The sequence below is a fragment of the Oncorhynchus gorbuscha genome, linkage group LG04 (genome assembly GCF_021184085.1).
Source record: "Oncorhynchus gorbuscha isolate QuinsamMale2020 ecotype Even-year linkage group LG04, OgorEven_v1.0, whole genome shotgun sequence".
Lineage (NCBI taxonomy): Eukaryota > Metazoa > Chordata > Actinopteri > Salmoniformes > Salmonidae > Oncorhynchus > Oncorhynchus gorbuscha.
Genome location: NC_060176.1, coordinates 64,968,108 through 64,993,167, shown reverse-complemented (window position 1 = coordinate 64,993,167; position 25,060 = coordinate 64,968,108). Strand labels below are relative to the sequence as shown.

At 46.1% G+C, this 25,060-nt stretch overlaps 1 protein-coding gene across 2 annotated transcripts in view; it reads left to right on the top strand.

Annotated features, from left to right (window-relative positions):
• The window catches only part of trpm3 (transient receptor potential cation channel, subfamily M, member 3), a 191,646-nt gene extending 166,812 nt beyond the window's left edge, over nt 1-24,834 (top strand). For both annotated transcript variants that reach the window (XM_046347796.1, XM_046347797.1), the window contains 12 exons: nt 696-725; nt 5,167-5,459; nt 6,503-6,731; nt 11,399-11,599; nt 13,351-13,491; nt 15,841-15,969; nt 16,416-16,667; nt 17,333-17,507; nt 20,954-21,104; nt 22,650-22,843; nt 22,932-23,064; nt 23,217-24,834. In XM_046347796.1, the coding sequence (XP_046203752.1) occupies nt 696-725; nt 5,167-5,459; nt 6,503-6,731; nt 11,399-11,599; nt 13,351-13,491; nt 15,841-15,969; nt 16,416-16,667; nt 17,333-17,507; nt 20,954-21,104; nt 22,650-22,843; nt 22,932-23,064; nt 23,217-24,768 (3,480 nt within the window). In that variant the 3' untranslated portion in view covers nt 24,769-24,834. The remainder of the gene's footprint in view (nt 1-695; nt 726-5,166; nt 5,460-6,502; nt 6,732-11,398; nt 11,600-13,350; nt 13,492-15,840; nt 15,970-16,415; nt 16,668-17,332; nt 17,508-20,953; nt 21,105-22,649; nt 22,844-22,931; nt 23,065-23,216) is intronic.
• Nucleotides 24,835-25,060: the final 226 nt, after the last annotated feature.

Genomic DNA, 25,060 nt, shown 5'->3' with positions numbered 1-25,060 from the left:
ACAGGTTACTGTCTGGTCTAGAACAGGTTACTGTCTGGTCTAGAACAGGTTACTGTCTGGTTTACAACAGGTTACTGTTAATCTAGAACAGGTTACTGTCTGGTCTACAACAGGTTACTGTTAATCTGGAACAGGTTACTGTCTGGTCTAGAACAAGTTACTGTTAATCTAGAACAGGTTACTGTTAATTTAGAACAGGTTATTGTCTGGTCTAGAACAAGTTATTGTTAATCTAGAACAGGTTACTGTCTGGTCTAGAACAGGTTACTGTTAATCTAGAACAGGTTACTGTTAATCTGGAACAGGTTACTGTCTGGTCTAGAACAGGTTACTGTCTGGTCTAGAACAGGTTACTGTCTGGTTTACAACAGGTTACTGTTAATCTAGAACAGGTTACGGTCTGGTCTACAACAGGTTACTGTCTGGTTTACAACAGGTTACTGGTGATCTGGAACAGGTCACTGTTAATCTAGAACAGGTTACTGTCTGGTTTACAACAGGTTACTGTTGATCAGGAACAGGACAGCTGTATTATTTAGTTAATGCATATATTTCTGTATTTGAACATCTGGCTTATTGAGTGTGTGTACATTTGTTCCTTTTGTGTCACTTTATGTGTGTGCATATTTTAAATGTGAAACATTTCCCTTGAGGGTGTTGATTTCTCTATAACCATGTTTTTGTTACCTTTCCAGCCCAAAGCCCTGAAACTGCTGGGGATGGAGGTGAGTTCCGGGTCACAGTGTCTTTATGATTCATTTACAGTTCAGCCTGGTCTCATAGACTAGACGTAACATAGTAAAAGTAAATGCAGGACACTCAAATTAGTCTGATATGTTACGCTTGGTGTGGTTACATAAACCGAAAGGAGGATGGTTGGTCAGGGTGGATGGGTGGGCATATAACACAAATGTCTAGCAACCCAAATGTTGCAAGTTTGAATCTCATCACAGACAACATTAGCATTTTAGCTAAACCTATCTCTTTAACCTAATTCATAACCTTAACCCTTAACCCTAACCCCTAGCCTAGCTAACGTTAGCCACTTAGCATTAACCATTAACCATGTTAGCATTAACCACCTAGCAACCTAGCTGATGTTAGGCACAACAAATTGGAATTCAGAACATATCATACATATTGCAAAATCGTAACATATTGTACGAATTGTAATTCGTAAAATATACGAAATGGATGATGGACATACACAAATTAATACATACCATACAAAACATAACATATCAAACTAAATGGTTGGAGACAGATTTACGTTTACTATGTCAAATCAAATCAAATCAAATCTTATTTATCACATACACATGGTTAGCAGATGTTAATGCGAGTGTAGCGAAATGCTTGTGCTTCTAGTTCCGACAATGCAGTAATAACCAACGAGTAATCTAGCTAACAATTCCAAAACTACTACCTTATACACACAAGTGTAAAGGGATAAAGAATATGTACATAAAGATACAGTGCCTTGCGAAAGTTTTCGGCCCCCTTGAACTTTGCGACCTTTTGCCACATTTCAGGCTTCAAACATAAAGATATAAAACTGTATTTTTTTGTGAAGAATCAACAACAAGTGGGACATAATCATGAAGTGGAACGACATTTATTGGATATTTCAAACTTTTTTAACAAATCAAAAACTGAAAAAGTTATTAAAGTGGCTGGAGTGGCTGGAGTTGAGTCAGTGTGTTGGCAGCAGCCACTCAATGTTAGTGGTGGCTGTTTAACAGTCTGAAGCTGTTTTTCAGTCTCTCGGTCCCAGCTTTGATGCACCTTTACTGACCTCGCCTTCTGGATGATAGCGGGGTGAAAAGGCAGTGGCTCGGGTGGTTGTTGTCCTTGATGATCTTTATGGCCTTCCTGTGACATCAACTGCTGTAGGTGTCCTGGAGGGCAGGTAGTTTGCCCCCGGTGATGCGTTGTGCAGACCTCACTACCCTCTGGAGAGCCTTACGGTTGTGGGCGGAGCAGTTGCCGTACCAGGCGGTGATACAGCCCGCCAGGATGCTCTCGATTGTGCATCTGTAGAAGTTTGTGAGTGCTTTTGGTGACAAGCCAAATTTCTTCAGCCTCCTGAGATTGAAGAGGCGCTGCTGCGCCTTCTTCACGATGCTGTCTGTGTGGGTGGACCAATTCAGTTTGTCTGTGATGTGTACGCCGAGGAACTTAAAACTTACTACCCTCTCCACTGCTGTTCCATCGATGTGGATAGGGGGGTGTTCCCTCTGCTGTTTCCTGAAGTCCACAATCATCTCCTTAGTTTTGTTGACGTTGTGTTTGAGGTTATTTTCCTGACACCACACTCCGAGGGCCCTCACCTCCTCCCTGTAGGCTGTCTCATCGTTGTTGGTAATCAAGCCTACCACTGTTGTGTCGTCCGCAAACTTGATGATTGAGTTGGAGGCATGCGTGGCCACGCAGTCGTGGGTGAACAGGGAGTACAGGAGAGTGCTCAGAACGCACCCTTTTGGGGCCCCAGTGTTGAGGAGAGGATCAGCGGGATGGAGATGTTGTTGCCTACCCTCACCACCTGGGGGCGGCCCGTCAGGAAGTCCAGTACCCAGTTGCACAGGGCGGGGTCGAGACCCAGGGTCTCGAGCTTGATGACGAGCTTGGAGGGTACTATGGTGTTGAATGCCGAGCTGTAGTCGATGAACAGCATTCTCACATAGGTATTCCTCTTGTCCAGGTGGGTTAGGGCAGTGTGCAGTGTGGTTGAGATTGCATCGTCTGTGGACCTATTTGGGCGGTAAGCAAATTGGAGTGGGTCTAGGGTGTCAGGTAGGGTGGAGGTGATATGGTCCTTGACTAGTCTCTCAAATCACTTCATGATGACGCTAGTCGTTTAGCTCAGTTACCTTAGCTTTCTTGGGAACAGGAACAATGGTGGCCCTCTTGAAGCATGTGGGAACAGCAGACTGGGATAAGGATTGATTGAATATGTCCGTAAACACACCAGCCAGCTGGTCTACGCATGCTCTGAGGGCGCGGCTGGGGATACCGTCTGGGCCTGCAGCCTTGCGAGGGTTAACACGTTTAAATGTTTTACTCACCTCGGCTGCAGCGAAGGAGAGTCCGCATGTTTTGGTTGCGGGCCGTTTCAGTGGCACTGTATTGTCCTCAAAGCGGGCAAAAAAAGTTATTTAGTCTGCCTGGGAGCAAGGCATCCTGGTCCGTGACTGGGCTGGTAGACCCTGCCACATACCTCTTGTGTCTGAGCCGTTGAATTGCGATTCTACTTTGTCTCTATACTGACCCTTAGCTTGTTTGATTGCCTTGCGGAGGGAATAGTTACACTGTTTGTATTCGGTCATGTTTCCGGTCACCTTGCCCTGATTAAAAGCAGTGGTTCGCGCTTTCAGTTTCATGCGAATGCTGCCATCAATCCACGGTTTCTGGTTAGGGAATGTTTTAATCGTTGCTATGGGAACGACATCTTGTTGTTTGACGCAATACGAAACATATCCCAGTCCACGTGATGGAAGCAGTCTTGGAGCGTGGAATCAGATTGGTCGGACCAGCGTTGAACAGACCTCAGCGTGGGAGCTTCTTGTTTTAGCTTCTGTCTGTAGGCAGGGAGCAACAAAATGGAGTCTTGGTCAGCTTTTCCGAAAGGAGAGCGGGGGAGGGCCTTATATGCGTCGCGGAAGTTAGAATAGCAATGATCCAAGCTTTTACCAGCCCTCGTTGTGCAATCGATATGCTGATACAATTTAGGGAGTCTTGTTTTCAGATTAGCCTTGTTAAAATCCCCAGCTACAATGAATGCAGCCTCAGGATGTGTGGATTCCAGTTTGCAAAGAGTCAAATAAAGTTCGTTCAGAGCCATCGATGTGTTTGCTTGGGGGGAATATATACGGCTGTGATTATAATCTAAGAGAATTCCCTTGGTAGATAATACGGTTGACATTTGATTGTGAGGAATTCTAAATCAGATGAACAGCTCTCACAGTCTCGCATCAGAATTAGACGTTGTTCCATGTTCCTCAAACGTCAAATTTCAAAGATGTTCCAAACGTTATATTTCAGAGTGTTTAAGGTTAATTTTAGGCAATAACTCAGAATTTTTAATAGTTAAGGTTAGGGTTAAATTCAGGCATTAACTCCAAATTCTTAAGGTTAGGCATTAACTGTGAATGGGTAAGGTTAGGCATTAACTCTGAATTGTTAAGGTAAGGGTTAAGGTTTGGGATAGGCTTAAAACAAAAGTATCAAAAACAACTTTCTATCGCTGGATTCGAACTTGCAACCATCCGCCATCCCGGTCCACAACGCCCTAGCAAAACTAAAACCTACATGAAGGTAACAGAGCTCATTGTTGCCCCATTGAACAGTTTCCACGTCATCTCCCGACGTCCTCAGACATAGCTGGACATGGAATACTGACTTGTATCACAGGTGACTTGGCTAGTTACATCCAGGTTGTACAGTTTGGTGTTTTCCCCTGGTTAGAATAACAGAATGCCCCGATATGACATCTCGTCTGTGTACAGGGTTTATGACAATGTAAATACTTTGTGTGACTTGTGTTATTATTTCTTATACAGCATTCTGATACCTTGCATGTTTGTGTGTTTGTCAGTGAAGCAGGCATTACCATGGTGATGCCATTACCATGGAGATCTCTAAGTAGAAGTCTTTAGTCGATGGGGATACTTAAGGCAATCTGTGAACAAATCAAAATTGAATATATTATTCAATCTAAACTAATCTTCCTCATTTTCACACAGTTTAGCTGAGATCAGTTAAATTCACTCCTTTATCCAAAAATCGAAAATTAATTCATCTTGACCTTGCTAAAGTCTCCCTGTTTAATGAGATATGGAAGTAGTAGGGAAATATCAGAATAAATAGTGGAATAAATGTCAGAATATCCTAAGCAGACAGACATAAAACACCAAGGCCTTTCTCAGTTCTCAATTGTCAGTACTTTCCACCTTCACTCTGACATGAGTGTAAACCAATAGGCCTTTATCAATACATGGCCATGGTACTACATCCATCTCTCCAAGACCATAGCCAGTGTGAATAATATTACTTAATCACAGTCTCTCATAATGTCCATCTCTCTCCCTCAATGTGCCAAGGCTGAGCATCACATTCAAAAACCCATTAATCCATTTCTCTGCTCTCGTCCTGTGTGCCATGCGTAAGGATGACATGCCGATCCGAAGGGGTCGTCAAAAGACTACACGGAAGCGGGAGGAGGAGGTGGACATTGACCTGGACGACCCTGAGATAAACCACTTCCACTTCCCCTTCCATGAGTTGATGGTGTGGGCCGTGCTGATGAAGAGACAGAAGATGGCACTGTTCTTCTGGCAGCACGGGGAGGAGGCCATGGCTAAAGCCCTGGTGGCTTGTAAGCTGTGTAAGGCCATGGCCCACGAGGCCTCCGAGAACGACATGGTGGACGACATCTCACAGGAGCTCAACCATAACTCCAGGTACTATAGACCACAAGACAGGCATGCATAGAGTTCAAAACAAACACAGATACTCACACAGAGTTAGACAAGCAATCACAAACATGTAAGCATTTGTAGAGTTTGCCACATGTGTGCATACCCTCAAATTAACCCCTCGCACACACCTTCTCAGCATGCTGAGATAGATGCTAACCAAGTGGTCAGAGTCTATTTTCTAGGCTGAGCGCCACCTATTTCAAGGAAAGTTTTCTTCTAAATGATTAATGTGGAGTTGAGCTGGGAATCTGGACTGGAGCGGCATCCACACTCCTCCTCTCAGCCTGACCTGCTTTAGATAACACACACATCTCATAGGACTGCCGTACATTTATAGAGCTAATGATAACACATATAGGGTACTCTAGCCAATGACACACATGTAGTTTAATTAATGGTATGTGTGTGGGATGGACCTTCGTGTTAGTTCTTCGTGTGTTCTTGCTCAAGTAAAAATACTGTAATGAAAATGTTGGAAGTTGATTAGAGGGAAGTACTGCCAGGTGGCGCACACACACACACGCACGCACGCACGCACGCACGCACGCACGCACGCACGCACGCACACACACACACACACACACACACACACACACACACACACACACACACACACACACACACACACACACACACACACACACACACACATTCTCTTCAAAGCCCTGACACCTCTCTTTCTGTCAAGTACAGACCATATTGGTATGTTTGTTCCTCGGAGTTTGGCTGTTGAAGTCTTATCCTAATCCTCTGACTAGTGTGTGTGTGTGTGTGTGTGTGTGTGTGTGTGTGTGTGTGTGTGTGTGTGTGTGTGTGTGTGTGTGTGTGTGTGTGTGTGTTTGGTGTGTGTGTGTGTGTGTGTGTGTGTGTGTGTGTGTGTGTGTGTGTGTGTGTGTGTGTGTGTGTGTGTGTGTGTGTGCGTGCGTAGCAGTGCATTTATCTGTACGTTATGTTGATATGTCCAACTGCAATGTAGCCTAGTCCACCAAACATTCACTGTGTGACATCCTATATGTGTGTTTCAGTGAGTTTGGCCAGCTAGCCGTTGAGCTGCTGGACCAGTCTTACAAGCAGGATGAGCAGATGGCCATGAAGCTGCTAACCTACGAGCTGAAGAACTGGAGTAACGCCACCTGCCTTCAGCTGGCTGTGGCCGCCAAGCACCGCGACTTCATCGCCCACACTTGCAGCCAGATGCTGCTCACCGACATGTGGATGGGACGGCTGCGCATGCGCAAGAACTCTGGACTTAAGGTCAGAGGGTTAGGGGTCACACGGTGCATTGTCTAAATGGAGTTGACCAGCTGGCAGACAGACAGATAGACGAAGAGAGACAGACAGACGAAGAGAGAGAGAGAGAGCGAGAGAGATAGAGAGAGAGAGCGAGAGAGAGCGAGAGAGAGAGAGAGAGAGAGAGAGAGAGAGAGAGAGAGAGAGAGAGAGAGAGAGAGAGAGAGAGAGAGAGAGGGACGGACGGACGGACGGACGGAGAAAGGGAGACAGGGAGAAAGACAGATGGAGACAGACAGACAGACAGACAGACAGACAGACAGACAGACAGACAGACAGACAGACAGACAGACAGACAGACAGACAGACAGACAGACAGACAGACAGACAGACAGACAGACAGACAGACAGACAGACAGACAGACAGACAGACAGACAGACAGACAGACAGACGGACAGACGGACGGACGGATGGACAGACGGACGGACGGATGGATGGAGAGGTGAAAGTGTATACTGAAATAGATGCTGCAATTACCCCGCTAGGCCTGATGGGAATAATGGCTAATGATATCCCATATCTGAGCTATTGCTTGACCGTCCCTAACACTTTCAATGTTGATTTACGACAACGCACCTAAAATTACACTGTAAAGGCTTGTGCTATTATTCAGCCCAGTCAAGTAGGTTAGCCAGTGAGTTGGCTATGGTTTGATAGCATTCAGCTGCTTAGATCATAAAAGGCCACAGTCATGTATTATTATGAGTAGCTGTGCTTGGAGACCGGTGGGTGGTTGTGTAGTGTAAGGAGGATGAATCCAGGTGCAGTATAGAACTGGTTGGCAAACAGATTCAATGGAGCAGAAACCAAAGGTAGAGCAAACAGGATGGTATACCATGAGTGGTAGATCGCACAACAAATAGCACTACACACGCACTCACCATGACCCATAAAGCCCCACCAGACACACACCTTTCTGTCTGGGTTGTATTCACCAGGCACCAAATGGTAGAAAACGGACTGAAACAGGAAGGCAATACCTAAACTTTTCCAATGAGAAACACTTGTTTTCGTACTTTAGTTGCAAATCTGTTTTTCCACGGTGTGCACTAATGAATACGACTGGCCTGCTGCCACAGGTCTGAAGCAGAAAGTCAGGTAGAGAGTGGTGAGAAGATGGATTGGGTCCTTATCCATTGATGCAGCTTCCTTATACAGCTTCCTTGATACTACATGTCTTTTCCTTCACTCATCTGAAACATTTTAAAGTTTTACATTTCAGTCCTTTATCATCGCTCTTATCCAGAGCGACTTACAGTTAATGCATTAATCTTAAGGTAGTTAATAGAGACTGGACCCGTACAAATCAGCTGGGCTAGACAATCTGGACCCTCTCTTTCTTAAACTATTCTCCGCCATTGTTGCAAGTATAACGGATGTGAAACACTAGCTTAGTTAGCGGTGGTGCGCGCTAAATAGTGTTTCAATCGGTGACGTCACTTGCTCTGAGACCTTGAAGTAGTGGTTCCCCTTGCTCTGCAAGGGCCAAAGCTTTTGTGGAGCGATGGGTAACGATGCTTCATGGGTGTCAGTTGTTGATGTGTGCAGAGGGTCCCAGGTTCGCGCCCAGGTATGGGCGAGGGGATGGTCTAAAGTTATACTGTTACATTGATGCTGTTGACCCGGATCACTGGTTGCTGCGGAAAAGGGGGAGGTCAAAAGGGGGTTGAGTGTAACGGATGTGAAATGCTAGATTAGTTAGCGGTGTTGCGCACTAAATAGTGTTTCAATCGGTGACGTCACTTGCTCTGAGACCTTGAAGTAGTGGTTCCCCTTGCTCTGCAAGGGCCGTGGCTTTTGTGGAGCGATGGCTAATGATGCTTCATGGGTGTCAGTTGTTGATGTGTGTAGAGGGTCCTTGGTTCGTGCCCTGGTACGGGAGAGGGGACGGTCTAAAGTTATACTGTTACACAACCCCTATTACCAGCCCTAGACCCAAACTGTTATAGACCTATATCCATCCTGCCCTGCCTTTCTAAAGTCTTCGAAAGCCAAGTTAATAAACAGATCACTGACCATTTCGAATCCCACCGTACCTTCTCCGCTGTGCAATCCGGCTTCCGAGCCGGTCACGGGTGCACCTCAGCCACGCTCAAGGTACTAAACGATATCATAACCACCATCGATAAAAGACATATTAAACATCTCCAATCAAAAATCAAATCTAGAATCGGCTTTCTGTTTTGCAACAAAGCCTCCTTCACTCACGCCGCCAAACTTACCCTAGTAAAACTGACTATCCTACCAACCCTCGACTTCGGCGATGTCATCTACTAAATAGCTTCCAACACTCTACAAAGCAAACTGGATGCAGTCTATCACAGTGCCATCCGTTTTGTTACCAAATCACCTTATACCACCCACCACTGCGACCTGTATGCTCTAGTCGGCTGACTCTCGCTACATATTCGTAGCCAGACCCACTGGCTCCAGGTCATCTATAAGTATATGCTAGGTAAAGCTCCGCCTTATCTCAGTTCACCGGTCACGATAACAACACCCACCCGTAGCACACGTTCCAGCAGGTATATCTCACTAATCATCCCCAAAGCCAACACCTCATTTGGCCGCCTTTCCTTCCAGTTCTCTGCTGCCAGTGACTGGAACGAATTGCAAATATCGCTGAAGTTGGAGACTTTTATTTCCCTCACCAACTTTAAACATCAACTATCTGAGCAGCTAACCGATCGCTGCAGCTGTACATAGTTCATCTGTAAATAGCCTACCCAATCTATCTACCTCATCCCCATACTGTTTTTATTTTATTTACTTTTCTGTCCTTTTGCCAGTATCTCTACTTGCACATCATCATCTGCTCATTTATCACTCCAGTGTTCATCTAGTAAATTGTAATTATTCGCTCCTATGGCCTATTTATTGCCTACCTCCTCATGCCTTTTGCACACACTGTATATAGACTTTCTTTTTTCTACTGTGTCATTGATTAGTTTATTGTGTTATTGGCTTGTTTATTGTTTACTCCATGTGTAACTCTGTGTTGTTGTCTGTGTCACTGCTTTGCTTTATCTTGACCAGGTTGCAGTTGCAAATGAGAACTTGTTCTCAACTGGCCTACCTGGTTAAATAAAGGTGTTCTCAACTAGCCTACCTGGTTAAATAAAGGTTAAATAAATCAAATAAAAATAAAAGACAACCACATATCACAGTCATAGTAAGACATGTTTAAGGAATCAAGGTGCTTACCCAGGTCTAAGCCATCGACGGGTCTGTTGTGAAGCGGGTTGAGAGCTTCAGGCTCCTTGGTGTCCACACCTGGGCCTAACATGGTTCACACACACCTGCACAGCCTGCACAGTCGTGACGAGGGCAAGGCAGCGCCTCTTCTCCCCTCAGGAGGCTGAAAATATTTGACATGTGCCCTCAGGTCCTCAAAACTTTACAGCTGCACCATCGAGAGCATCTTGACTGGGTGCATCACTGCTTGGTATGGTAAAGTCACCGCCCTTGACCGCAAAGCGCTATAAAGGGTGGTGCAGACAGCCCAGTACATCACTGGGGCTGAGCTCCCTGCCATCTAGGACCTCTATATCAGGTGGTATCAGAGGCGGGCCCAAAAAATTGCCAAAGACTCCAGCCACCCAAGTCATAGACTGTTCACTATGCTACCGTGCGGCAAATGGTACCGGAGCATCGGCTCTTGGACCAACAGGCTCCAAGGCAGCTTCTACCCCCAAGCCATAAGACTGCTATACAGCCAGTCTGCTAAATAGTCAATTCATGGTACCTAAACTATCTGCACATCAGACATAGAATTATGCAATTTCAGAGTGTCAAGTAAGTGTGTGTGTGTGTGTGCGTGTGTGTGTGTGCGCGTGTGTGTGTGTGTGTGTGTGTGTGTGTGTGTGTGTGTGTGTGTGTGTGTGTGTGTGTGTGTGTGTGTGTGTGTGTGTGTGTGTGTGTGTGTGTGTGTGTGTGTGTGTGTGTGTGTGTGTGTGTGTGTGTGTGTGTGTGTGTGTGTGTGTGTGTGTGTGTGTGAACCAGTGTCTCTTTATACAGATCCACTGGTTCAAGAAGACAGTTGAGCAACTTTTAAACCTTTACTGCAGGGTGCTAAATCAGGGTCACCCAGAGTGTTTCTTGGTAGTCTTTAACAAATCTACCTTGAAACAACAGAATACATGTCACACACATGGTTGTGGGCTTAAAAAAACAAGACACCTGTTCCATGTCAGATATAGAGTTGGAATGTATTCAATTTTGAGTTTGCATCCAAATATGACACTTTATACACATCACAGAAGTCTGAAATATACAAAAACCGTTTGACATAGAAACACTGGATTTTTCATGTCATTATTTTTATCGTGTTTATTAATTTAGAGATTGTGAAAAATATGAATAACATTCCACCCGTGAGGCCACTAGAGGGCGAGTTGGTCATTTGACTGCAGGAAAGAAAGTTGCAAGGTGAGGAATTTACTGCAGTACGTCAGGTATGTATTACATTTGCTTTGGGAGCAATGAAAAATTCTATATGTTTGACACTTAACGGACCCACGCCTTACGACCATAGCTCTCCCGACGCCGTGCCACGTGACAACTGTTGAAGAAGCGTCTCTGCTGTGTGTATTGCCTGTGTGCAGGTGTTTAACTCCACACTCCTGTACAGGTGATCTTGGGCCTGCTGCTGCCTCCGTCCATCCTGAGTCTGGAGTTCAAGAACAAAGATGAGATGTCATATATGCCTCAGGACCAGGACACTTACCTGCAGGAGAAGGAGGAGGAGCCTGAGAAGCCTGCCAATGAGAAGGAAGAAGAGGACATGGAGTTCACAGTAAGATCCTACTGTGAGACGCAGTACAACTCCGTGGTGAGAGCACCCACCTCAGCCCCGCCTTCAGACTATACACACGCAGGCTGTGTCTCAAATGGAAGCCTATTATTATTCCCTATAGGAAACAGGGCGCCATTTCGGATGCACCCTTAGCCAGCGATATAGGCCCACAGTTAACAAACACACACCGTTGTTATTGTCCCTACACACCCATCCAAGCCTTGTCCCTATTCTGACCAACCGGAGGGGTAGTAAGAATGCCCCTCCCCAAAACCTACCTGTCATCCTGCTTCTCGTTTCCTGTCGTGTCGGCGAAGACGTGGTTGTGGAGTTGTAACGTCTCAGTCTGTTTGCCTCGCTCGGCTCCTTGTGGATGTCCCTCTTCCACCTCTCTCGCTTTCCCTTCTCTTTCACTCTCTCTATCTCTCCCCTCCCCCATCTCTCTCTTCCTCTGTTCTGTTTCTTTCCTAGTTAAGGTCTTACTAGAGGTACAGTATCGTATGCGACTGCTGCCCCTCACTCTCCCCTGTGGCTCTGGCAACAGCGCATCACTCCGCATGCTGCTGACAGAGGGTGTCTCATCTGATCTATGGCAGCAGCTTCAGCTGCTCAGGTTACATAACTGTGCCTGCCTGCCTATCTGCCTGGTCTATGCAGATGCACATTCTGTGGCTGTGTCCGAAATGGACCCCTATCCCCTGTATAGTGCACTACGTTTGACCACAGCCCATAGAGCTTTAGTCAAAAAATTGTGCACAATATAGGAGGTAGGGTTCCATTTCAAACACTGCCTGACTGATTGAACACTCTCTCTCAATACAGAACAGGCAATTGGTGACTCGGTCCATCTACATAGACATTGCGATACATATTGTCATCTGCATTCAGTCAGCCAGCCGGCACCAAAACTCACTGGCATCAGGAGCTTATGAGAATGCTGATGAGAGTCTTCCCAAAACACTCAAAGGATTACATCTGTCATGAGCTCTTCCGCTTGTCATTGTGGGCTGCTGGTTTCTGATTGTTCAAATGCAGCCCAGAACACAAACTATATGTTTCAGACAGATTCATACAAATATATACTAGGCTACAATACACCCAGGGGGGATTGTATTGCAAGTCAGCCTCAGATGCCTCAAAAAAACACACTGTAATCGCCAACTCTCCCAGTCCATATGCAGTTAAAATAAGGACGTAGGCATGGCAGTGTGATTTTCACACCGCAGGGTGTCTCTCCCTTATCCCTTGACATGCAATACAATACAATACAATACAATACCATTCACTGACTCCCCAACTGTGTGGTGTAGTTTGGGCATCCATGATCATAACCTCTGGGATTTGACTCCCCCATTATGGATGGCAAACTGTGTTAGAGTCCTAGAAATGGACCTCAGACATATTTATTTTTCCTATCTGTCCTCTATTTCTCTCTCTCCTTTTCTCTCTTCTTTTCTCTCTCTCTCTCTCTTTCGATCTCTCTTCTTTTCTATCTCTCTCTCTCTACTGTCCGTCACTGTCATCTGAGACTCAATCCATAAGTGTTTGTCTGCGACATGTGTGTCATCATCCCCACCAGCACTTAATGCCGCTAATTCCGCTAGCATGACACATTCAGAATGAGTTTGTCTCTGCTTGCTACTGCTCATGAACAGCTCTAATGCTCTTTCATGATTTCCTCCCTCTCTCCTGTATTTTTGTATCTCTCTCCCTCCCTCCCTCCCTCCCTCCATCCCTATCTCTCTCTCTCTCTCTCTCTCTCTGTCTCTCTGGGTGTGATGCCCCAGGCCATGCTGGGTAAGGTAAGCACGGAGGCGTCTCGTAAGAAGGGCGTGGGGGAGGTCCAGAATAGACACCGGCTCATCCCCATGGGCCGAAAGATCTACGAGTTTTACAACGCCCCCATCGTCAAGTTCTGGTTTCACACAGTGAGTCTGCTGTCAGGGCTTGTTGCTACCTAGAACCATAACATTTTAGGGGGGATTAGAATGTTTTTTTAACAGAGAACCCAGTAGATAGATGCAGTGTGTGACAGCGTGTCTCTTTCTGTGTCGGTGTCGGTGTCTGTGTCTGTGTCCGTGTATGTGTCTGTGCCAGTGTTTGTGTCTGTGTCAGTGGCTGTGTGCAGTGTCTTTGTATGATGTCTGTGCCTGTGTATGTGTTCAGTGTCTGTGTCAGTGTCAGTGTCTGTGTGCAGTGTATGTGTCAGTGTCTGTGTGAAGTGTCTGTGTCTGTCTGTGTGCAGTGTCTGTGTGTAGTGTCTGTGTCTGTGTGCATTGTCTGTGTCTGTGTTCGGTGTCTGTGTACAGTGTCTGTGTGTAGTGTCTGTGTCTGTGTCTGTGTCTGTGTTTGTATCTGTGTCAATGTCCAATGAAAACATCACAAGCCCTCCCCAATAGGGAGCATCATCTCTTATTCTTGGAGATAAAAAACACTCAAAGGAAAGCCGTTCTCTACCTCCCTATAACTGTATGGGGCAGAAAAAAACATATCACAGAATGGATTTATTTTAGGAACAGATATACGGAAGTGGTCAGATGATGTGGATGCTTCATTACAGGACTGTTTTGCTAACACAGACTGGAATATGTTCCGGGATTCATCCAATGGCATTGAAGAGTACACCACCTCAGTCATTGGCTTCATCAATAAGTGCATCGATGAAGTCGTCCCCACAGTTACTGTACGTACATACCCCAACCAGAAGCCATGAATTACAGGCAACATCCATCGAGTTAAAGGCTAGAGCTGCTGCTTTCAAGGAGCGGGAGACTAATCCGGACACTTATAAGAAATCCCGCTATGCCCTCAGACAAACCATCAAACAAGCAAAGCATCAATACAGGATTAAGATTGAATCCTACTATACCGGCTCTGACGCTCGTCGGATGTGGCAGGGCTTGAAAACTATTACGGACTACAAAGGGAAACCCAGACGCGAGCTGACCAGTGACGAGAGCCTACCAGACGAGCTAAATGCCTTTTATGCTCGCTTTGAGGCAAGCAACACTGATTTACCCACGAAAGCACCGGCTGTTCTGGATGACTGTGTGTGATAATGCTCTCTGTAGCCGAGGTGAACAAAACTTTTAAACAGGTCAACATTCACAAAGCCGCTGGGCCAGACGGATTACCAGGACATGTACTCAAAGCATGCGCGGACCAACTGTTACAGTATGTGTCTTCACTGACATTTTCAGCCTCTCTCTGACTGAGTCTGTAATAACTACGTTTCAAGCAGACCACCATAGTCCCTGTGCTCAAGGAATCGAAGGTAAACAGCCTTACTGGGGCAAGCTTTCTGCCATCCAGGACCTATATAATAGGCGGTGTCAGTGGAAAGGCCAGTGTCAGAGACTCCAGTCACCCAAGACTGTTTTCTCTGCTACCACACAGCAAGCGGTACCGGAGAGCCAAGTCTAGGACCAAAAGGCTCCTCAACAGCTTCTACCCCCAAGCCATAAGACTGCTGCACAATTAATAAAATCGCCACAGGACAATTTATGTTGACCCCCCTCCCTCTTGTACACTGCTGCTACTCGCTGTATGTTTGTTACCTATGCATAGTCACTTCGCCCCCACCTACATGTACAGATTACCTGAACTAGCCTGTACCTCTGCACACTGACTTGGTACCGGTGCCTCGTTATTCTTATTCTTATTATGTTACTTTTTATTATTTTTTTTAATTTTAGTCTACTTGGTAAATATTTTCTTAACTGTTCTTAAGCATTCCACGGTCAAGTCTACACTTGTTGTAATCGGCGCATGTGACAAATAAAGTTTGATATGATTTGATACTTGGTCAGGGAATCATCATGATCTGCTTTGCATTCAAAACCATCCTCTGTGATATTACCTCTCCTGTAGTAGTTGTCTTATCTACAAAGCAGCCATGAAAATGAATATGAACACAGTCTGTCACACTGCATTGTACTTTTTACCTCTGACATATATAATAGTACATTTTTTAGGCTGAGGAAAGGGATTCAAACTAGCTTAGTTCATAAATCAGGCTTCACTACATTACGTGAATTGACTCTAGATTTTGATGAGACCATGAAGGTTTGCTGTGATTCTGTGCAGTTAGTTTTTTGCCAACTATCACTTGTATTGCCTGTACCTAACTTGTCTGTGCTAAAACCATTCGAATGCCCTCTAAGACTACTTAAAACCCACTTATGACCCACACCTTATGTCGTCTGTAAGACCCTCTGCGTGCACTGAAGACTCTTCACATGCTCCAGGAGGCCCTGACACTGTGTCTTTGTCCCCAGATGGCCTATGTGGCGTACCTGATGCTGTTCAACTATATTGTGCTGGTGAAGATGGACCTGTGGCCATCACCGCAGGAGTGGATAGTCATCGCTTACATCTTCACCAATGGCATCGAGAAGATGAGAGAGGTAGGGCAGGACACACATATACAAAGAGATGGTTCAACTCCAGGATTTCCCAATACAACTCCAGGATTTCTCAATACAACTCCAGGATTTCTCAATACAACTCCAGGATTTCTCATGGATATTTCAATACAGTCAAGCATGCGCAGGTCTATAACACAGACACATGTTAGAGAGGTGGGTGGGTTGCAAATCAACACAGATTTTCCAATGCAAGAGCAAATAAAGTACAGGAGCTAAATGCCAGTGACCATATGAAATGATCCAGCTAAGAGCCCTGCACTCTATGTCATCCTCCTAAAACAACATACATTTGCATTCGTCATCAGTTCCAAACCTGTACCTATTTATGTAGAACAAATTCTTCAGTGACCTTTTATAGGCCAGCATGGCTCTCTTTCTCTTTCCCTCTCTCCCTCCATTCCTCCCTCCTTGTCTACCTCCCCCAGATTCTGATGTCGGAGCCGGGGAAGCTGTTGCAGAAGGTAAAGGTGTGGCTTCAGGAGTACTGGAACATCACGGACCTCATGGCCATCCTCATCTTCTCTGTGGGCATGGTGCTCCGCCTCCAGGAGCCGCCCCTCATGAGTTACGGCCGGGTCATCTACTGCGTTAACATCATCTATTGGTACATCCGGCTGCTCGACATCTTTGGCGTCAACAAATACCTGGGCCCCTATGTCATGATGATCGGCAAGATGGTGAGGGGGGCGGAGTCTGTCACTGGCAGGCTGCACTTGCACACTCCCAGTCATGGATTTAACAATAGCGGAAAATCCCTCCAACTAATGCTTACACCAGTCCAATGCTTTGAATTCCATGGCGTGGACTGTGCAAATGCAGCCTTCGGGAGAAGGGTAGAGAATCTGGTTGCAACCTATCTTTTGGTTTGCCTGTCTGTCCTTCTCTCTGTCTGTATGTCTGCATGTCTGTCCGTCTGTCTTTCTCTCTGTCCGTCTGTCTTTCTCTCTGTCTTTCTCTCTGTCTGTCTGTCTGTCTGTCTGTCTGTCTGTCTGTCTGTCTGTCTGTCTGTCTGTCTGTCTGTCTGTCTGTCTGTCTGTCTGTCTGTCTGTCTGTCTGTCTGTCTGTCTGTCTGTCTGTCTGTCTGTCTGTCTGTCTGTCTGTCTGTCTGTCTGTCTGTCTGTCTGTCTGTCTGTCTGTCTGTCTGTCTGTCTGTCTGTCTGTCTGTCTGTCTGTCTGTCTGTCTGTCTGTCTGTCTGTCTGTCTGTCTGTCTAATGTTCTACTTAATTGCTCACTTAATGAGAATTCTATGAAGGTGAATGAGTATTATCAGGTTCCAACATTCTTCCTGTCTCCCTTTTTGTCACACTCTGTCTCCTCCCTCCCACTCCTTCTCTCTCTCAGATGATTGACATGATGTACTTTGTGATCATCATGCTGGTAGTGTTGATGAGTTTCGGAGTGGCCAGGCAGGCCATCCTGAATCCCAATGAGGACCCGTCCTGGATGCTGGCTCGGAACATCTTCTTCATGCCTTACTGGATGATCTATGGAGAGGTGTTCGCTGATCAGATCGACCGTAAGCCCACAAGGGTGGTGGATGTGGGGGGAGGGAGTGAGGTGGAAAGGGTGGTGGAGTGGTGTAGAGTCAAGCTCGGAGTGTAAGGCTGCCCACCCCTCCAACACATACACACACACTCGGCAGACTAGCTGAAGTCATCCAGGTGCTGAAATGCCATGCACTTGGAACCTCTCAGTTCCCCCTGGTTTCAGGGGGAACTATATTAGTGCAACGAAAGACATTGGTGGCCGGATTGGTTCTTATTCACACTGGTCATGCAAATTTTAAATTGCGGTAAAAAAATACCCATATAATATTTTCTGACAACAGCAGAGGACAGATCACTAACAGCTCACCTTATCTTAGTGATGAGGTCAGGTGATGTCTAACAGCAGGTAACATTTCTTAGTAATTTAGTAATCGACTCAAATAAGGAATATGACTGCTCTCTGAATGCACCATCTGTTTTGAGGGTGTGCGTGTGTGTGCGTGTGTGAGAGTGTATAGAATGGAAGGACTAGCCCAAAGCTGGAGATCTGAAATAATGCTGTCATTCTTTGTTTCAGATGTACATAGTAGGAAGCTAAAGCACAGGCTGAATTCAAAACTCTGGATGATCGAAAATCAGTTTCGAGCTCATGGAACCTGGCGTAATAATGGTCCATACCAACATTGCTATGTTCAATCAGAATGCCAGTAAATCGATAATTAGACCCACCCCCGTCCCGTCCCCTCCCTACACCATTCCAGCCTCACTGCCATACCATCACTGCACCCTCATCTAGGGGCTGCTATTGAGTCAGATATGCACATAGAGATGGATAGAGGGTACACGTTCCACAAAGCCTGTTTTAGCATGGGCAGCGTCATTGAAGGTTTTCACCATTTTAATGTAGTCAACTGGGTGGGACTTTCTATGGGTTGTGGAGGGAAGAATTCCATTCCGGTCAGCAGGAGGGATCAGGCAATGAATTATACTCCTGAGCAAATATTTCAGCACTTCAGCTGGCAGTAAATCCCCAACCTTCGCTTTTTGCTTGTTCAGATTATATACACTGCTGCACAGTAGGTGGCAGTATGCAGCTTTTCAGTTTTTTTATGGACCGCCAATGAACTCATAGAAGTAGAAGAGGTGGAGATAGCCCTCAGTGGCGATGCCCATGCTGTCACAGATGCTATAATGGCCCAGATATAAAGATGAGTCCTCTATCTATCTCTATGAGATAGCCCTCAGTGGCAATGCCCATGCTGTCACAGATGCTATAATGGCCCAGATATAAAGATGAGTCCTCTATCTATCTCTATGAGATAACCCTCAGTGGTGATGCCCATGCTGTCACAGATGCTATAATGGCCCAGATATAAAGATGAGTCCTCTATCTATCTCTATGAGATAGCCCTCAGTGGCGATGCCCATGCTGTCACAGATGCTATAATGGCGCAGATATAAAGATGAGTCCTCTATCTATCTCTATGAGATAGCCCTCAGTGGCGATGCCCATGCTGTCACGGATGCTATAATGGCGCAGATATAAAGATGAGTCCTCTATCTATCTCTATGAAATAGCCCTCAGTGGCGATGCCCATGCTGTCACGGATGCTAAAATGGCGCAGATATAAAGATGAGTCCTCTATCTATCTCTATGAGATAGCCCTCAGTGGCAATGCCCATGCTGTCACAGATGCTAAAATGGCCCAGATATAAAGATGAGTCCTCTATCTATCTCTATGAGATATCCCTCAATGGTGATGCCCATGCTGTCACGGAAGCTATCAATGGCAAAGATAGGAGGCGTGTCCTCTTTACCATCTCTATGGTTAAGCATGCAGCACGACATAGTGACAGGTCAATAACTGTGTTTCATGGCAGTAGCACTCTTGTTTGGTTTATTCTTGTTTATTCATTTGTTTATTTTGATGACATTACTAAATCTGAAAGGGAACTAGGATTGTTACAGACATGCTACTTTGACATTTTCACTATTTTGTTTGATTTTGGAAAAGTAAGCCTGCCAGGTAAACCCAGTCATTATTGCCATCCCCCAACGCCAGCTCTGCTATCACTAAAACATGATTGTAACATCACTACAATGTCATCTAGACACACAAACTCACAATAATGCACTCTCAACCATAATCTCATGGATGTGCAAATACTTGTGCACACTTGCAAATACAGCCAAACATACAAAAACACACACACAAACACGTGCAGATTCGTATACACACACACACACACACAGACACACACACACATTTAAAGCGCACCTACACATTTCAAAAGCACACCTTAACTCATATGCACTTAGACACAGAAAATGATTCTGCATTTACACACACACACACACACACACACACACACACACACACACACACACACACACACACACACACACACACACACACACACACACACACACACACACACACACACACACACACACACACACACACACACACACACACACACACACACACACACACACACACACACACACACAAGAACATATCATACCCTGTCATCATCTGCAATCTGTTTTTTCACGTGGTTCAGTTGTCAGAGTTTTTAACCCAATTTATTTGAGTGTAAAATTGTGAGATAGAGAGATAGAAAATTACTTCAGTTCTCTACCTTTGGGCTGCCTTGTGTGATCAATTGAAATCCAGAAATGAGTATGAATATAATGATTATATAATGATTCATAGGCAAACAAACGAATGAGCATCCAAAGAGAAAGTGCTGAGTGTCCCCATTATAAAGCCACAGCAACTGAACCATCACTGATGGAAAAAACATATGATGTATCTTAAATACATGTCAATTGATCTGTAGTATAGTCATTATTCAGCTAGGCTATGGCACGCATATGTGACAATATATTTTAAACATCATGCCATGTTTAAATATATTGGGAATGCAGAGTTATTGACAATATATTTTAGAATATATTGTGAGATACACATTTCAGCACATAACACCTTTCCATTCTAGAGCTCACTCCTTCCTATCCCCTACAAAAAAAGATGCATATATTCAGTATATTATGCCTCTTGCTTGTTTGCTAAACTTGAAGTATTTGTTGTTGTTTATTTGTTGGTTTGTTTATTTTAGATGTCAGCGTAGTGATTGTGTGTTTGGTGGGAATGCCTGGGTTTGCTTGTATGTACCTTGTTTGTGTTGTATGTTGACATCTTTCTTTCATTTGATTTTATGTTCGTTTTATGTTGGCCTGCTTGTCTAGTCGTTGTCTGTATGTCAATTTGTTTGGACACACAACTGGCTTTTACAATATGTTTTGTCTTTATTAATAATGTTTGTCGGAGAAACTCTCTTTAGGCTGGCTACTCCTTTGTTTTGTCATATGACAAAATAAATGGGGTAGCTTTAAGAGAATTTGTCTTGTGACACAATCTGTGACACCTTGTGTGTCATCCTGACCCTGTGGTTGTGTCATTGTGCTTAGCTCCATGTGGCCAGAATATCACCACAGAGGACGGGCATGTTGTGGCTCTGCCGCCCTGTAAGACGGGAGCCTGGATCGTTCCTGCCATCATGGCCTGCTACCTTCTGGTGGCCAACATCCTGCTGGTCAACCTGCTCATCGCTGTTTTCAAGTACGTTCTCTCTCTCTCTCACTCGCCCTGTAGACCTACACTCTCCTTACGCCCACTCAGTTATACATACCATTGTCTTGTCCAGAGACCACCCCAAGCCCTTACCCTCCAGACACTTGAGGAGATCTGAGAGGATTCGATAGGTTTAAGCAAATTGATAGGTATAGGCCAGGAGGAATTTTCCCCATATTGCTTACACCTGCCCAATCCTGTCAGACCTCCACAACTGTGGGGAGGTAGGGTCTCTCAAAGTTGTTCTTTCTGGACACGGCCACAAATGTGCATAGGAAGGGTTTATTTTACTCTCCCACGCCCAGCTCTGTTTACTGATGTGTTTACCAGGGCCCATGCACAGCATACTTGTATATCTCCAGGGTTTAGTTAGCTACCTAACTTATTTCCATCTGTGATCCTTGTTTGTTTATATAGCTTAACAAGTGATTACTTTACTAATTACAAAACATTGCGTATGAGAGGAAAGTTCCAGTACAGATAGAGATTAAGTGTAAGAAACATACTGTTAATACACCTCTGTTTTACTGGCATTTTCTTTCAACTGTAAATGTAGGAAGATTTTGGTGATTTTAGTAGTAGAAGTAGTAGCAGGCATAGTCGTAGTAGTGGCTGTAGTGGTAGAAGTTGTGGTGACGGTAGTAGCACTAGCAGATAGGTGGACAGAAAGATAAATGAATGAACATTTGGGTTAGATGAGTGGATGGGTGATTAAAGGGTAAGTGTTTCAAAACTATACTGAACAAAATTATAAACTCAACATGCTAAAATGTTTCAGATTTTACTGAGTTACAGTTCATATCAGGAAATCAGTCAATGGAAATAAATAAATTAAGATCTCATCACAGTATCTCTGTGCATTCAAATTGCCACCGATAAAATGCACTTGTGTTCATTGTCCGTAGCTTATGCCTGCTCATACCATAACCCCACCGCCACCATGGGGCACTCTGTTCACAACGTTAACATCAGCAAACCGCCAGCCCACACGACTACATACACGTGGTCTGTGGTTGTGAGGCCAGTTGGAGTTACTGCCAAAGTCTCTAAAACAATGTTGGAGGGGGCTTATGGTAGAGACATGAACATTAAATTATCTGGCAACAGCTCTGGTGGACATTCCTGCAGTCAGCATGCCAATTGCACAGTCCCTCAAAACTTGAGACATCTATGGCATTGTGTTGTGTGACAAAACTGTACATTTTAGAGAGGTATTTTATTGTCCCCAGCACAAAGTGCTCCTGTGTAATGACCATGCTGTTTAATCAGCTTCTTGATATGGCACACCAGGCAAGTGGATGGATTATCTTGGCAAATGAGAAATGCTCACTAACAGGGATGTAAACAAATGTGTGCAAAACATTTGAGAGAAATAAGATTTTTGTGCATATAGAACATTTCTGTGATCTTTTATTTCAGCTCATTAAACATGGGACCAATGTTTTACATGTTGAGTTTATATTTTTGTTCAGTGGATATTCCATCGGCATAGGGTTGGTTTGACATTTTGGTTGTTACTGTCTGTTGTCATAGTAACACCTTCTTTGAGGTGAAGTCCATCTCCAACCAGGTGTGGAAGTTCCAGAGGTACCAGCTCATCATGACCTTCTACGAGCGGCCCATCCTCCCCCCTCCCCTCATCATTTTCAGTCACATGACCATGGTCCTCAAGCACCTGTGCTGTCGCTGGCGTAAGCACGACGATGACGAGAGAGACTATGGGCTGAGTGAGTACATGGCCTAGGTCTTTAGAAATGTATCCTTCCTTCTTTCCTTTTACACTTCATGTTGCTTTTCTTCATCTTTCCATCACAGAGCTCTTCATCACTGAAGACGAGCTGAAGAAAGTGCATGACTTTGAGGAGCAGTGCATCGAGGAGTACTTCCGCGAGAAGGATGACCGCTTCAACTCCTCAAATGACGAGAGGATCCGAGTGACATCAGAGAGGTTGGGCATGGGCAAACATAATCCTGTCATACTTAAGTGCAACATATCTCCTCACTCTCTATCTCTCTGCGTGTGTCTCTCTCTCTCTCTCCCTCTCCCTTATTTTCCATCCATCTCTCTCTCTTTATCTCCTTTTTCTCTGTCCGTTTCAGAGTGGAGAACATGGCCATGCGCCTGGAGGAGGTGAATGAGAGAGAACACTTCATGAAGTCATCTCTGCAGACCGTGGACATACGGCTGGCCCAGATGGAGGAGCTGATTGGTCGGATCGCTGTGGCTCTTGAGCGAGTCACAGGGGTGGAGCGGGGGGAGGTCAACAAGGCCCGCTCACGCACCTCCTCAGACTGCACAGACTCGGCCTACATGCTGCGTCAGGGTGAGTGCCCAGATGCGGCTTACATCCTGCGCCAAAGCAGCTTCAACAGCCAAGAGGGGAACTCCTACCGGCTCAATGAGGGTGCAGAGGGCTCCATGTCTCCGCCCACCCCCACTGGCCTGGCCACTCGCACACGCAGTCACTCCTTCTACGTGGGCGGAGGTCTTGAGCGAGCTGGGGCCGACAGGGCCGAAAGGGCCGACCGTTTCCTCAAGGAGCGCTCCTTCAGCCTGCACCGAGCCAATAGCTCACAGTCGGTGGCCTCAGGTACCGCCCCCAAGGAGTCTAAGCCCCTTCCACTGGCCACGCTGTCCATCTCCCAGCAGCACCGCCCCTCTTCCTGCATCGACATCTATGTGTCGGCATCCGAGGAGGCGGGGCCAGCCGAGGTCTTCTCGGACCCGCTGAGGATGGGCCCTCCCCTCCGGCACGACTCTTCGCTCCACTCTGAGATTATGGAGGCGGTGCTGTCGAGCGGGAGGGACTACAGCGGAGGCAGCGGATTGGGCGACAGACACTCGGAGGGTGGTGCAGTGTTCGAGGACAGTGCGGCTGCAGACCTGTCACTATGCTCTGCCCACCTTCTCCCAGATAACACCATGCCGACCTGGGACCTGGACCCCTCCCCACCCCCGTCAGCGGGGCCACTGGAGCGCTCCAAGAGCAGCCGCTACCTGTCCACTGGCGGCAGGGGCTACCTAGAAGAGACTCAGCTGGTCAAATCTCACAGCCTCATGTTTACACCGCGAGGCTGCTACGGAGGCCTAGGGGCAGGTGTTCAGGTCAAAGCGGCTGAGTACACCAGCATCACCGACTGCATAGACACCAGGTGTGTCTCCGCCCCTTACTCCACCGCAGAGCGCTCCCACTCCCCTGGAGGCTCCTCCTCATTCCCCTTCAATAAGCCCCCGGACTTGGGCTCCTCCCACCCAGAGCGCGAGGCCGAGCTCAGCCACACAGAGTCAGACCCTGAAGACCCAGAGGACCTGGCCCCGGCCCCCGAGCCCCATCGCATGGGGAGGGGCTTAAGAGGGGCGAGTGGGACCCCATTCTGCTCACCCTTCTCCAGAATGGAACGAGCCAACAGCTGCTCCTCAGATGACTCCTCCCACCCATCATTGGCCCCTCCTTCACACAGAAAAAGCCTGTCGGTCAGTGAGAGGATGGAGAGGGGTGCAGACCGTGGGGTTCTGGGGGGACCCAGGAACCCCTTCCTAAGGAGCAAGTCAGGGGCACGGCCCGACACTAAGACAGACAGCCTTTCCATGAGAAAGCTGACCACCCCCTCTGCATTCAGCAGCTTCGACAGTAGACACAACTACACGTGACAATGATGAAGAAAACAGGACAGGGACAGGGCACACTCTGTTACTATACAGGACCATAGGGCCAGCCAGGGGCTCCTACCAGTGTAAACATAGGGTCATGGGGAGGGCTCCTACCAGTGTAAAACAAAGTGCTATGAAGCTAGGGTAGTTCTTACCTCCTCCTGAAGCTGACTCTTGTTGTATGTTTGGTGATGGAGGGTATGTGCCGTGTCTGTCTACCATCTTTTTAGTCAAGTCAACACATTGTTACTGTAATGCATCACGTCACAGAACACTGGTGTAGCCCAAATAG